At 51.0% G+C, this 14,645-nt stretch overlaps 2 protein-coding genes across 5 annotated transcripts in view; one reads left to right on the top strand and one right to left on the bottom strand.

The window, feature by feature from the left end:
* Positions 1 to 1,209, top strand: part of SYN1 (synapsin I) — a 55,746-nt gene extending 54,537 nt beyond the window's left edge. For 3 of the 4 annotated variants that reach the window (XM_033201819.1, XM_033201820.1, XM_033201817.1), the window contains one exon: positions 176 to 1,209. In XM_033201819.1, the coding sequence (XP_033057710.1) occupies positions 176 to 273 (98 nt within the window). In that variant the 3' untranslated portion in view covers positions 274 to 1,209. Of the gene's footprint in view, positions 1 to 137 lie in introns of all 4 variants that reach the window. The other variant, XM_033201818.1, reaches the window with a different exon arrangement.
* On the bottom strand, positions 1,202 to 12,507 carry ARAF (A-Raf proto-oncogene, serine/threonine kinase). The gene is made up of 16 exons (XM_033201823.1): positions 12,360 to 12,507; positions 10,569 to 10,723; positions 10,302 to 10,405; positions 8,727 to 8,829; positions 8,487 to 8,641; positions 8,276 to 8,374; positions 6,528 to 6,669; positions 6,404 to 6,424; positions 6,178 to 6,330; positions 5,877 to 6,079; positions 4,099 to 4,275; positions 3,960 to 4,006; positions 3,331 to 3,449; positions 2,964 to 3,095; positions 1,993 to 2,127; positions 1,202 to 1,781 (listed from the first exon to the last, which is right to left on the bottom strand). Exons 2-16 carry the CDS (start codon positions 10,662 to 10,664, stop codon positions 1,647 to 1,649), a joined length of 1,821 nt encoding a protein of 606 aa, XP_033057714.1. The 5' UTR covers positions 10,665 to 10,723; positions 12,360 to 12,507; the 3' UTR covers positions 1,202 to 1,646.
* Positions 12,508 to 14,645: the final 2,138 nt, after the last annotated feature.

Below are 14,645 nucleotides of genomic sequence, written 5' to 3'. Positions count from 1 at the left end.
GTGGGGAGGTCAGAGGCACAGCCCCAGAATCAGAGGGGCAGGGCTGGGGCCGGGCCTGGGGTAACTTTGTGTTTCTCTCACCTTCCTCCCCTTCCTCTTCCCCCTTCCTCCCACGCCTCCACCTTGTCTCTCTCTAGCAAATCCCAGTCTCTGACCAATGCCTTCAACCTTCCAGAGCCAGCCCCGCCCAGGCCCAGCCTTAGCCAGGACGAGGTGAAAGCTGAGACCATCCGCAGCCTGAGGAAGTCTTTCGCCAGCCTCTTCTCCGACTGATACCCCACTCTGAGAACCCCAAAATCCCTGGGCAACCCTTCTCTGGGCCCTGAATCCATTTCTCACTTTTGGAGTCTCCACATCCCTTGAGAACCCATCTCCCGGTTCTCCAAGATTCCACCTCTCATTCCTCAAGATCCCTGAGTACCTTGAGAAACCTGACTCCTCCTGGCCGTAAATCCAGTTCTCACATGTGGAATCCCCAAGTCCTTTTAGAACCCCACTCCTGGTCACTTCAAGATCTACTTCTGTTTTAGGACCTCCAGATTCCTGAAGACCTCCGACCCTGGTTTCCCCAGAGGGCGTTTTCCTTCCTGGAAGTGCCCAAATACCAGGCAACCCATTGCAAAATCCCTTCCTGGAGCGCTGAAGTTCCTGGAAAGCCCTATTTTTGGTCCCAAATCTCTCCAGCACACCTATTTCCCATCACAATTTTCCAAATCCTCGAGAAACCCCTACTGTTGAGCCCCTTCCCATGGATCTTCCATCCCTCTGAAGATCCACATCTTCAAATGCCACCCAACACCAGCCCCCTCAACCTCATTCAATACCTTGGGAGCTCCTCCCACTTCCAGGACCCCTCGATTCCCCCAGGGACCCCCTACCCAGTTTCCTGCCTCTGACAGCTGTCTTTAAATATGCAAACTCCACCCATCTTCCCAGAATCCTTTGCACACGGAAGGCCAGTGGTCTCCGCTTCCCCACCTTTGCCGTGATGTCTGTGTCTGTGACTGATGTGGCCTCCTCTTGTGCCGTGCTTGGCATATGTGGTCCTCGTTCATCGTGCCGCCTGTGGTGATGCGTGCAGTGACGCTGTTTATGTGGTCCGCACCTCCCCCTGACCTCCACTCCTTGCCTGGACTCATCCCACCCCTCAGCGGCTCTGAACCCCAAGAGAAGAGTCGGGAAACAAAATAAACAAGCAAAGGCCCAGCAGAATTCTGTGCTTCTTGGTGAAGAAAGAGGGGAGTCCTTGAATGGCGGGGGAGACACAAAAGGGACCCCCAAAATCCACATGGGGTGCTGGGAACCCCAAAATCCAGTGGAAGGCACATCGGGCACAAATACCAGAGAGGTTCTGAGTGGAATCCCTGCCACAAATCCCAGCCATTGGAGATGGAGGAGCTCCCAAAATTTAGAAGTATCCCCAAAGCCAAGAGGAAACCAAATGATGGAGGCAGGGGGCTCAGTCTTTGGGGGGACCCCAATTCCAGAAGAACTGGAAAAGCACATGGGGACCCCCCTCATCTCCCAGGGTGGGGAATGGGGGATCCTGAGGCAGCATCAGGGCAGAGACGAACATTGATTGGCTGGTGGGCTAGGCTCCTTGGCGTGGAGGGCTGAGACTGGCTCCCCGGTGGCTTGGGCGGGGCCTAAGGCACAAGGCGGGCTGCGCTGAGTAGGCAGGCAGGCAACTCATCAGCCTGGGTGCGGTGCAAGGAGGGTTCCGAAGCACTCCGCTCAATCTTGGGGAGTGACCGTTGCAGCAGCTCAATTGTGGCCAGGATCTGAGGGCAGGTGGGGGTGAGGAGGGGTGTCCAGAGCCCTGTGGGCATCCCAACAGCCCCAGACCCCAGCTCATGGGGAAAAACACACATACACACACACACACACACACACACAACCTCTGAGCTTTCACATTCACATCTGCCTCCACCTCAGTCTTCCTCCATCCCAGAGTCACCCACCCAAGGTGTCCAGCCCTCCTACCCAGCCCACCTGGGGGAAGAGGGGCCGTTCCTCCCGCTGGAACTTGAGGCAGTCAGACAGCAGGCGCCGCATGGCCTTGGGGCAGTTGCTAGAGATTTTGCTGAGGTCCGGGGACAAATAGCCACGGCCCACCATAAAGATAATCTGGGGGCAGAGAGGGGCAGGAAAGGGGTGATCTGGGGTCAGGGGCTGGGAGGCCCAAGGAATTTTGTATTGAGGGGCTTGGGAGGTTCATTTTTAGCGAACTGGGGTACTGTCAGTATCGGGGCCCAGAGGATTCTCCATCGCTGAGGACTTGGGAGGATTCTCTGCTTTCAGAACAGAGGGATTCAAATTTGGGGTTCAGGATTGTAGGTATCTGGGGCTCAGAGGATTATAGGCCCACGAGTTTCTAGGAGGCTTAGGGACCTGGAAAGTACTGAGTCTCAGGGAAACATGGAGTTCTGGGTCTGGGGGAGCTTGTACTTCTGTGCGGGTCTGAGGCCTAGAGGGTTCTAGGTACCCCGGCCCTGGGGCCTGCTAGATACCCCAAGGCCTAGGTGACTGTGGGTGCCTGTGACTATTCCAGAAGCACAAAGGGGCTCTGTTTCTGGGGAGAAATGGGATGCTGGGAGAAATGAGATCTGGGGGATTTTGAGTACCCAGAGCAGAGGACTACAGGCGTTTAGGGATACAGAGGGCTTTGGGGTATGTGGGGGCCTCGGGGGATTCTAGGTATAGAGATTCGGGGTATTCTGGACTTCGAGGATTTTTGTCCCAGAGGGCTGTGGATGTGAGAAGAGCGAAGCCGGGGTAGGGGAGACCCAGAGAATTCATTGTAGGTGTCTGGAGCCCAAGGGATTCTGGGAGTCTTTATCCCACAAAATTTTAGGTTTCTGGGGAAAGGGTGGCATTCATCAGTGCAAAGGAGGGGATGTGGGGTATGGATGCCTGAGGGGATCCCTCAGCCCAGGGAACTGTGGGTAAGGTGTGGGGCTCACCTGGTCACGGCAGCCAATGTGGCTGTAAGGCAGTGAGCCAGTCATGAGCTCGTAGAGCACAACCCCGTAGGCATAGACATCTGACTGGAAGCTGTAGGGGTTCGGGTCCTGCATACGGATCACCTCAGCTGCCTACAACAGGCCAGACCAGGCAGAGAGACCACAGAGGTCAGCAAATGGCCGGTCCACAGTCCCAGATCCCACTGGCCACACAGGATACAACTCAGAGCCACCCACACGAGGTGGGACATGAGGAGTCCAGACACCCACACCTGGCACAGGCATCCCCGTTCCCATTCAGCCCCACACACCCCAATCCTGGAGCCTACATCCCCACATACCCCTCATCCAGCCTGGCCCAACTCACCATCCACAGCACAGAGCCTGAGGGCTGCTCCAAGGGCTGGGCCCCGCTCCATCGAGTCTTCACTGTGGCCAAGCCAAAGTCACCGATCTTCACCGTGAGCCCCTCATGTAGGAAGATGTCCGCCAGGGTCAAGGACCACTACAGGGACTCCTAATAGCCATGCCTCTCACCCTGCCTGGGAGGTTACTATTGGTGCCCTTATACCACTCACCCCTCTGATCCTGACCAGGAGCCCCTTAATATCACACCAACTATCTACAACCTTGACATGGGCAGGGAACGCCTGCTAGTGCCCCCAACACTCAGCCCCGCTGTTGACTCCTGAACAGGAAGCCCCTTGGAGGGCACCCGAACTCACTATGCCTCTGATGCTGACCATAATGCCCTCCACAACTGCCACACATCAGACTCTAACCAGAGTTCCCAAGAACAGTACCTGAACCAGCCACACCTCTGACTTCAGACTAACAGGCTGCCATTAAAGCCCCCTGGCTGGCCACAGTTCTGCCACCTGGCAAGGAGCTCTGGGACACATGCCCCTCCTTTGTAATTCCCAGAACCCCCACAAGAGGCATCCTTCTAAGCCCTTGCACCCCCACCTCAACCCCAGTCCAGGGACAGATAGATACTGTTAGACTTGAGATCTCGGTGGATGATGTTCTTGGCATGGAGGTAGCTGTGGGGGTGGAGGCAGGTGGTGGATTGGCTGGGGGTTACCTCATTTCCCCCACCCTTTCCCCCCACCCCTCCCCAGGCTGGGAGACTCACTCCATGCCCTGGGCAGTCTGCCGGGCCACGTCGATGAGCTGGACCATGTCGAAGCGTGTGTCGGCCACATGCAGGTGATGGTAGAGGCTGGAGCCTTCACACCACTGTGTGATGATGGCAAATCCCGGCCGGGTCATGAAGCCCATAAACAGCAAGATGTTGACATGTCGCGTCTTCCTGCAGGCAGGGAGGGCAATGTCAGAGGTGGGGAGGAAAAATAGTGACTGTCACTTACTGTGACTTACTGTCACATCAGGAGTGGCACTGTTCTTTACCTTCTTCGGTCATTCATTTTCACCCTATCTTTTGGGGTACTCAGGACCACAGCATTGCCAGATTTCATGAATTTGTGAGATGTGTTTACTGGCTATGATTCTCTGCTGTGGGCTTATATGCGGAGCTCCCCCATCCAGGTCTCCCAACAAAAGCAGGAGGGAGGAATTGCTGCCCCTCCCCCTCCCTGCCTACAGCAGCATTTCTTTTTTTTTTTTTTTTTGAGACGGAGTCTCGCTCTGTCACCCAGGCTGGAGTGCAGTGGCCAGATCTCAGCTCACTGCAAGCTCCGCCTCCCGGGTTTACGCCATTCTCCTGCCTCAGCCTCCCGAGTAGCTGGGACTACAGGCGCCCACCACCTCGCCCGGCTAGTTTTTTGTATTTTTGTTAGTAGAGACGGGGTTTCACCGTGTTAGCCAGGATGGTCTCGATCTCCTGACCTCGTGATCCGCCCGCCTCGGCCTCCCAAAGTGCTGGGATTACAGACTTGAGCCACCGCACCCGGCCCTACAGCAGCATTTCTAATCATTAACATCCCCCACCCCTCTGACTCTGACCATTACCTGGGTCTGTGACCATCTCACAGATGAGAAGGTAGAATGCCAACCTTCCTCATTGATGTATCAATATAATATGGATAGATGCAGGATTAAAATATCGGTGATATGTGATGATTAGAGCCTGTTCAGCACCATGAGAAGCTTAGAGGTAAAGAACTTGGAGTCTGGACTCATGTTCAAATCTAGGCCTCACCAGGTACTCACTGTACAACCTTGGGAAGGACATTTCACCTCTCTGGGCCTCAGGTTCCTCAAATGTAAAACTGATCATTGTATTAGCTACCTTATTCTCTGTAACATAATTGTGCCCATTTGACAGAGAGGAAAAGCCCATGCCGGCATCCCCCAGGTTGGCAGAAGCTATCCAGTACTACCTGTAGTATATAGGTATACAGTACTATACTACATAGTAACTATAGCAGCAAAAAGGAGACACCTGGCTTTCTTAGCATGACTAGATGAATACTGTATTGATTACATATTATAGCAATTATAAAAATTAAGCAATGATTAGATTATGGTGATGATAATATTGTTTAAATCAAGGCATTAGAATTAATGAATAACAAGAACCAACACTATAAATAGAACATTACCGTTGTAGTCCAAGCAGGGGGGAAGGAAAGATGCAAGCCTTCCTGGCAATGCGGTAACGAGAATGGTGGCCCACACCCAGACCCAGTTCGCAGCGGCAAATGAGAAGACTCACATTTGGGAGGCAGAGCCATTCATTAATAACCCAAACAACTGCATGATCACAGGTCCTCTAAACATACCCATTTCCCAGAGGGGAAAGGGACACCCTTCAGAAAGAAACAACTTCTGATGATGGTTTAACAACACAAACACAGGCGATGTCCAGGAAGCACTCCAAGCATGGCCTTTTCCCAGAGAGGTGCCAAGGCTGGGCCTGCCACTCCCATCCATGCAAATGTGCCACCTCACCTGAGCACCTGCATCTCATTCTTGAAAGCTTGGGCCTGCTCAGCGGTGGGCTGGGACACCTTGAGCACCTTCACAGCCACATCGCCATGCCACCGCCCTCGAAACACGGTGCCAAACGAGCCCGTCCCGATCCTCTTCAGCAGCTGCACCTCACTGGGTGGTACCTCCCAGTAATAGCCTGAGTCCCGGTACCCCAGGTTCTTCTGTGGGCCAGATGGGTGGCATCTAAGAGGCCTGCCCACATCCCTCATCCCACATCACTCAGCCTTGGTGCTCCCAAAAGGATCGCCCTCAAGCATACCACTTTCTTCTTGTCATCGGCCAAGGACTTCCGCTCACGCTGCTCTGCTGGTGACTTGGAATGTGGGGATTTCCTCCCCGAGGACACGCTGGCTGGGCTGGGGCTCCCCCGGGGGGTTCCATCACCACCTCCTCTACTACTGGCAGCTGCAGTTGCAGAAAGGATGTGAGCGGAGGCAAGTGGGGCAGCGGGGGTCAGGGTGCAGGCACGGGGGACTCACCATCATGCTGAAACTCTGGCCAGTGAGCTAGAAGAAGAGGGACAGGCGTCAAAAAGAGGGCATGAAGGCCAACAGGAATGGCTCTCCCCTCTGCCCAGTGATCCCTGGCATTGTTCCCCACAGCACCAACCTGGATGAGGTTGGAGTCCATGGGGGCCGTGGTGCTGACCATATGGACGTTGGGAGTGGATGTGGAGCGGATGCGCTGCAGGGGGGCATTGGCCGGGGCAGGGAAGGGGAAGTGCTCCAGGTCACAGTGCTGAGTGTGGGGCCTGCCAGGTGAAAGGCTGTGAAATCACTGCCAGGAATCAGAGAACCAAGAAAGCCCCCACCCCACCCCCAGCCATAAACATGCATTTAGCTCACACAGAGCGAATGTCCACTGGCAGTACTATTATTCATTGCTTCAAGAAACATTTATTGAGTGCCTGCTGTGTGCCAGATACCATTCTAGGTGGTGGAGATAAAACTGTAAAACAAAATAACAGTTCTTGCCCTCGTGGGGCTGAAATAAAAAACAAATATATAATATGCCTGATGGTGATAGGTGCAATAAAGAAAAATAGTAAAGCAAAATAAGGAGACACAAAGTGTTCCTAGAAAGTGTCAGGAAAGGCTTCTCTGAGGAGGAGGTGACATTGGAGTAAACGCCTACAGGCAGGATAGCAAGCCACACAGATAGTGGGGAAAGGGGAATGTATCATATTTTATAATTATATATTATAATTACATGTACTCTTCAAATGTTATATAATACATATCTATATTAAAATAGCAATGTTTTAAAGTATACATATACCATATTCTATGTTATATATACGTGTTATACATATAATATATGCTAAACATATTGTAAAGTTACAAAAATATGTTAATGTTCCCTTCACTATCCTGAAATGAAACTCAAAGGTAATTAATGCATATACACTCATAATTTAAAATAATATAATACCCTAACTTTATTTTATGTATTATATAAACATGTATGATGTTCTACATTATATAACATTATGTAATACAACATGATACAATAACATAAATACACCATAAAATATGCACATTATAAAATATATATTAGAGCAATAATATACTTTAATATAGCTATAGTTTTGTATAATATTAACATAAAGAAGCAATAAAAGGGAAGTAATTTATGATAAAATAAATATATTTCAAAATGGAAAGGCTTGAGTATAGTTATACTAGAAGAATTAGCAATGTAGTTAGATGCTTATAAATATATTATAATTAATAATAAAAAGAACTGATTATGTACACTATACCAGATCCTGTTCTAGGCACTGAACATGTCTTAACTCATTTAATCCTCAGCAGAACCTTATATGGTAAAAAGTATCATAATCCCCTCTTTTTTTTTTTTTTTTTTTTTGAGACGGAGTCTCGCTCTGTCGCCCAGGCTGGAGTGCAGTGGCGCGATCTCGGCTCACTGCAAGCTCCGCCTCCCGGGTTTACGCCATTCTCCTGCCTCAGCCTCCCGAGTAGCTGGGACTACAGGCACCCGCCATCTCGCCCGGCTAGTTTTTGTATTTTTTAGTAGAGACGGGGTTTCACCGTGTAGACCAGGATGGTCTCTATCTCCTGACCTCGTGATCCACCCGTCTCGGCCTCCCAAAGTGCTGGGATTACAGGCTTGAGCCACCGCGCCCGGCCTATAATCCCCTCTTTACAGATGAGAAAACTGAGGCCCAGAGAAATCAGGTGACTTGCCCAAGGTCCCAGTTTCATGCCCTTACTCACACTTGTAGGTGCTCAATAAATGTTTGTCAAGTAAACAAATGAATAAAGTATGGCTTGTGGTCTACAAGAGTCCCCAGATCTTTTTCTCCCCCAGTAGCCCTTCAGCTAAGGCACCCCTACCTGGGACCCTGGGGGGTTAGCAACTCATTCAGGGGGCGGTTCGAGGGAGCCTCATGTTGTCTGGAGCCTCCGGACAAATCCTGGACACTGTGGTAGAACCTTGAGGGCATGAAGGGTATAAAGTAAGGGGATACAGGTCAGCTGTCTGTAAGGGCCTTGGGGCTGGGTCTCTGTGCTCCCCATCCCCCCACCCACCCCAGGCTGGGCTCACTGTTGGCGGTTGGTACTCATGTCAACACAGACTGTGGGGACCTTGGAGGAACAATGCTGGTGGAACTTGTAGCCACAGGTTTGGCAACGGAAGCCATGGAACAGAAACTTAAGGCAAAAGTCACAGAACGCCAGGCTGAAGAAGGTCTTCCGTACCTGAAGCCGCAGAGCAGGGAAGTTTGAGACCTGGTCAAGGACACTCCCCACCATGATCCGCCCCCACCGTCCACCCTGCACTCACAAAATTGTGCATGGTCAGCGGGACATCTTCAAGGACCTCGACAATGAGCTCCTCGCCATCCAGGGGAGCAATGGCTGTGTCCCAGGCAGTGACTGTCTTTCGTCTGCAGGGGGCATGGAAAGGAATGAATGGGAGGGTGGGCAGGGGCCATGGTGAGGCAGGGAACCCCCACAAGTCCCTCCAAGCCTGCTACCCACAGGGTCATGTCTGGCAAGTTTAATTCTCATCATAGCAACTCTAGGAATCAGTCATTATCCTTGCCCCCACTTTACAGATGGGAAACAGGCTCAGAAGGATAAAATGACTGGCCCTGGGCCACAAGCGTAATGAGCTGCAGGACGGTGTGAAGAGTCCATGCTCTGAAACGGAAGGGGAGAAGCAAATGAAACTAAACAACTACATCTTAGAAGCACTAAGCCAGTCCCCGAAAAGGGGGCTGAGGAGGCACTGAAACAACAAATAAAGTGCAGTGTGTGAACTGCATAAAAAATTAAGGAACCCCACGAGAGAGGAATAAATAAGGTCAGCAAGACCCAACTCAGCAGACAAAGAATGGGGAAAATGAGGAGGAAGAGAGCTGATGAAGTCATGACATCGTGAAAGGACAAAATAGATGAAATCTGGGAGGAAGTGATGGACCAGGGTGAGGACTTGGGGGCCAGGGGAGAATGAGTTGGCTGACCTTACAGGCCAATGAACCAATGAAGTAACAAAACAAAAGATGGATGAACTCATAGATTACTTGAACTACAGTAGTCCTCCCTTATCTGTGGTTTCACTCTCCATGGTTTCAGTTACCTGTGGTCAACCGGGTGGGAAAGTATTAAATTGAAAATTGCAGAAATAAACAATTCATAAGTTTTAAATTGCGTGCATTCTGAGCAGCATGATGAAATCCTGCACCATCCCACCCAGGATGTGAATCATCCCTTTATCTAGAAGATTCACACTGTTTATGCTACCACCCATCACTTAGTAGCCTGCTCAGTTATCAAACAACTGACTCAATATCATAGTGGCTGTCTTCAAGTGATCGCCATTTTACTTAATAATGGCCCCAAAGCACAGGAGTAGTGTTGGTGGCAATTTGGACATGCCAAAGAGAAGCTGTAAAGTGCTTCCTTTAGGCAAAAAGGTAAAAGTTCTTGACTTGAAAGCAAAGAAAATCATATGCTGAGGTTGTTGAGATCTACTGTAAGAAAGAATCTTCCATCTTTGGAACTGTGAAGAAGGAAAAATAAATTCATGCTAGTTTTGACGTCATACCTCATATTGCAAAAGTGATGGCCGGAGTACATGATACATGCTTAGTTAAGACGGAAAAGGCATTACATTTATGGGTAGAAGACAAGAATAGAAACATGTTCCGGCTGATAGCAATTGGGTTCGGTACTATCTGTGGTTTCAAGCATCCACTGGGGGTCTTGGAACACGTACCCTGCAGATAAGGGGGGACTAAAGACTAAGGTAAGACTAATGGAAGACTCTGTGATAAAGAACAGAAGGAATCAAATGACTGAGGAGGGGATGGGAGGTGGGGCACCCAGTGGGTGGGCGTGGGGCTGCCACACTCACCCCTTGATGAGTCGGTAGACCACACAGCAGTCCTGATTTAGACCCCGCACCTTCAGGGCCTTGTCTAGAGAGTCGTAGACACTCATGCCATCCCGGACAGTCACCTGTGTGTATGTGCAGATGTAGGGGTCCTCATTGCCCAACAGAGGGCACAGTTGATGTTCCCATCCTTTTGCAAAGGCCTCCCCCAACCGTTGTCACCCTTTTGATCCCAGAGTTACAACTGGGTCCATCCACAGCCCTTGCCATTTCGCTTCCATGACTCACCACCGTGCGTTGCTTGTTGGGCAGGTACACTTTGACGGTGCCCACTGCCCGGGACGGCTCGGCCCCATTGGCAGGGGGGCCCCGTGGTGGCTCCATGGAGCCTTAGACTTTGTCAAGATGGGCTGAGGTGGGGCTGGGCAGGTGCCATGGGGCTCCTACAAGAAGGCAGACAGAATTCAGAGGTCCAATAATGATAGTCTGGAAGCAAAGTGGCAGGGGACAAAATAAAATTCAAAGTCCAGGCTCCTGTCGCCCCCTGCAGCCTAATTTTCACATGACAGCCCAAGAGATCCTGCTCACATCTGAAGTCCTTCCAGTTCCTCCTCTGCTGAGACCCTCCTGTTGCTTTTCTCACTCATGAGTGCCAAGGTCTCAGCTTCACTGCACAGGGTTGGAGGGGAGAGAACAGGGAAGGGGGACGGAGCATACTGTCCTGGAGGGTACAGGAGCACAGAAGACTCTGTGCTGGGGACCAATGGGGAAGTCAATACACACTGCACTGAGCTGTCAGGTACATAAGAAGCACGAACAGAATGTCCTGGTTGTTTTTTTTGTTTTTTTCTTTGACAGAGTTTCCCTCTTGTTGCCCAGGTTGGAGTGCGATGGCACGGTCTCAGCTCACTGCAACCTCCACCTCCCAGGTTCAAACCATTCTCCCGCCTCAGCCTCCTTAGTAGCTGGAACTACAGGCGCATGCCACCATGCCTGGCTAATTTTTTGTATTTTTAGTTGAGATGGGGTTTCACCATGTTGGCCAGGTTGGTCTCAAACTCCTGACCTCAGGTGATCCACCCACCTCAGCCTCCCAAAGTGTCCTGGCTTTTTAACAGAGAACGGGGGAAGTGCCAGATACTCTGGTGAGGGAGGAGTCGCAGGCAGGGTGATAGGAAAGAGAGGATCATGAGCTATTGCCCTTAGTTTGGGGAAGATGGAGGTTGCACCAAACATATCCTTAAAGGGCACTGTGGACATCCCTAAACCCTGGGGTGTAATGTTGATGTTAGGACCACAGACACCGTGTTAGGTGGCTAATGGAAGTCCCAAGACTCTATGATGAGGAGTTCATGGGTGGGGTCACTACATACTATGCGGAAGGGAGATGTAACAGGCGTCACTAGGGACTGTAATGGGGAGAAGGGTGGAAATGGAAATAACCAGACATTAAGCCGAACTGGGGAGGTGATGGTGGATCACCAGACACTGTCATAGCAAAAGGAGAAGAAAGGTATGGTGTTGCGGGGAGAAAAATGGAGGTAAAGAGGGAGCTCCAAAACTCTCCTTGACAACCAGTGAGGGGGTCACAGGCACATTACTGGTGTAAACTGAATGGGGGATCATGGAAGGTGGTTACAGAGGCGAGAATCCTGATATTCTCCCCCCCGGGGGGTCAGACACTGACCCAGAATAAGGAAACCGGGGAGTGAACCGCGTTTCCACACACTCCCCGCAGTTGGTAAGGAAAGGTCACTGGACACCGTAGGGGGTTTAAGACGGAATCCCGGCACCAGTCGGTAGGGTCCCGCCTACCAAAGGGCTTCCGGCTCTGCGCAGGCGCACCACCACTAGCAGCGGGCGAAACCATCACCGGCAGTCTTGCCCGCCTATTCCAGTTACCCACCCCACCCCCGCTGTCGACGATGGTCTCGCCCCGGGTCAAACCACTCCTCCGGTTCCGGGCGGGGGACGCCGGGGCCCGGGCGCAGCCATCCTGGAGCTGAGCTTTCGGTCCGGGCGCCCTGCCCGTGCCCGGCAGCCGCTCCAGAAACCGAGCCCTCCCGGGTCCGCCCTCACCTGTCACGCCGCTACAGCCGCCGCCGCCTCCATCTTGGGCCTGTCTTCTTGTTTCCTCACAGAGTCCGCCTCCGCCGTCTCTCGGACTCTCGTTATTGGCTCTGCGGGACTCATCCTTCCACTCTTATTGGATTAGGGTCACGTCTGTCAAGGCAAGACCAACGGAATGTGAGTCGTGTTCCGGATTAGGAGGGGCAGCCTGAAACGTCAAGATCTGGGGCCAGCGCAAGTCCTGACTCGCGCAGGCGCAGTTGGGGCAAGACCTGCGTGCCTAGGGCTTTAACCTCAATAGTGGCATAGACGAATAAAGCAGGACTTTTTAAGGTCATTTGGGGCTGACCTTAGGGCTCTGGCATCTGGACGGAGAAATTCTTAAGTACCCTTTTTGAGCCAGTGCCCTAAGCACCCTTTTATGATTTTCCTGTGTCTCAGTTTTACCATCTTTGAAATGGGTTGGAATCAGAACAAATGATCGGCGATGTTCACCAGCTCTAGGAGACTGTAGTTCATAGCCTTTGAGGACAGCGGGTCTCTGGTGTGGTGGGGGCTGGGGGGCTGGCCCTAGGAGGGGCGGCCTTCTGTCTGGGAGGCTTCCTTTAGGAATAGGGTTGATTAGGATTTTGAAAAACTAGTCACAGGTGGCCAGGTGAAGAGGGAAGTGCGGACTTGGAACAGAGCACGATGCCAGTCAATGTGTGGAGGTATTGTGGGGTAAACACAAATTTTTAAAAATCGAATTTTCCCTGGTGTCAAAAGAGCCGTCTCTCTTAGAGCATTTCCTTTAGAAAATTTGTAACTGTAAAATTTTTTCTGTCCCTTTGAGATGTATGTAAGTCTTTGAAATGCTAGATCTCTTGCCAGTTTTACAACCCCGGAATGTTTTTCTTAAGAGCCTTGTAGGCGGGCGCGGTGGCTCAGCCTGTAATCCCAGCACTTTGGGAGGCCGAGACGGGCGGATCACGAGGTCAGGAGATCGAGACCCTCCTGGCTAACACGGTGAAACCCCGTCTCTACTAAAAATACAAAAAACTAGCCGGGTGTGGTGGTGGGCACCTGTAATCCCAGCTACTCAGGAGGCTGAGGCAGGAGAATGGCGTAAACCCGGGAGGCGGAGCTTGCAGTGAGCTGAGATCTGGCCACTGCACTCCAGCTCTGGGCGACAGAGCGAGACTCCGTCTGGCGGGGGGGGGGGGGGGGAAGAGCCTTGTAGCCATCTCTTTGAAATGTAAACATCAATGAAAATAGCACCCCTGTCTTTCCCTGTCTTCATGAGAATTTGATCTGCGTACCTGGCTTCAAGTTATTACCTGCTTGTCATAGAGATACGAGTTTTCGTTTTTCTTTGGATAAAGGCAATTAACTAACACAGATAGCCACACCAATTACCAGGTGAATTTGGGATGAAGTATGTGTACCAAATGGTGCTGTCAAGTTTCTTACTTGAGCATAAGTTATTGTTTGAGAATATGTTTGTAATGGGCTGTATCTGCCTGTTACATAAACGGATGAGATTTCTTTTGTCTTTGAAACCTCTTTAGCCGATTGTTTGTGATGTGCATCACAGTCTGGTGTAATGCTTATTCAGTAATAAAACTTTCCATTCTTGCCGGTGTGGTGACTGATGCCTGTAATCCCAGCACTTTGGGGGGCCAAGGCAGGCGGATTACTTGAGGCCAGGAGTTCAAGACCAGCCTGGCCAACATGGCGAAACCCTGTCTCTACTAAAAATGCAAAAAAAAAAAAAATCAGTTGGGTAACTCAGCCTCCTGAGTAGCTGGGACCACAGGCGCCCACCAAATCCCGTTTTAGTAGAGACGGGATTTCACTATGTTGGCCAGGCTGGTCTCAAACTCCTGACCTTAAGTGATCTGCCCACCTCAGCCTCCCAAAGTGCTGGGATTACAGGCTTGAGCCACCACACCTGGCCCCAACTTCACTTTTCTATTTGAATCTTCACCATTTAATGCTAAAAAAATTTTTTTAGAGAGACAGGATCTCACTATGTTGCCCAGGCTGGTGTCAAGCTCCTGGTCTCGTTCTCCCAACACTCTAGGATTATAAGCGTGAGCCACCATGCCCAACTCAATGGCTAAAATTAAAAAGACTGACAATACTACGTATTGATGAGAATGTAGAGCAATTGGAACTTTCATACATTGCTATTGGGAATGTAAAGTGGCACAAGCACTTTAGAAACAGTTTGGCAGTTTCATATAAAATTAAACATAGACCTGCCATGCAATTCAGCAATCTCACTCCTAGGTATTTACTCTAGAGAAATGAAAA

The sequence above is a fragment of the Trachypithecus francoisi genome, unplaced genomic scaffold, assembly GCF_009764315.1.
Source record: "Trachypithecus francoisi isolate TF-2019V2 unplaced genomic scaffold, Tfra_2.0 Lachesis_group6, whole genome shotgun sequence".
Taxonomy (NCBI): domain Eukaryota; kingdom Metazoa; phylum Chordata; class Mammalia; order Primates; family Cercopithecidae; genus Trachypithecus; species Trachypithecus francoisi.
This window is presented reverse-complemented; position numbering and strand designations above follow the sequence as displayed.

Excerpts from the sequence above, each read along its gene's own strand:
- ARAF (XM_033201823.1), bottom strand. The coding sequence starts at position 10,664 with ATGGAGCCACCACGGGGCCCCCCTGCCAATGGGGCCGAGCCGTCCCGG. Across the intron at positions 4,007-4,098 it reads CAGACTGCCCAGGGCATGGA|CTACCTCCATGCCAAGAACA; the intron begins GTGAGTCTCCCA and ends CCACCCCCACAG. Across the intron at positions 2,128-2,963 it reads ACATTGGCTGCCGTGACCAG|ATTATCTTTATGGTGGGCCG; the intron begins GTGAGCCCCACA and ends CTCTGCCCCCAG.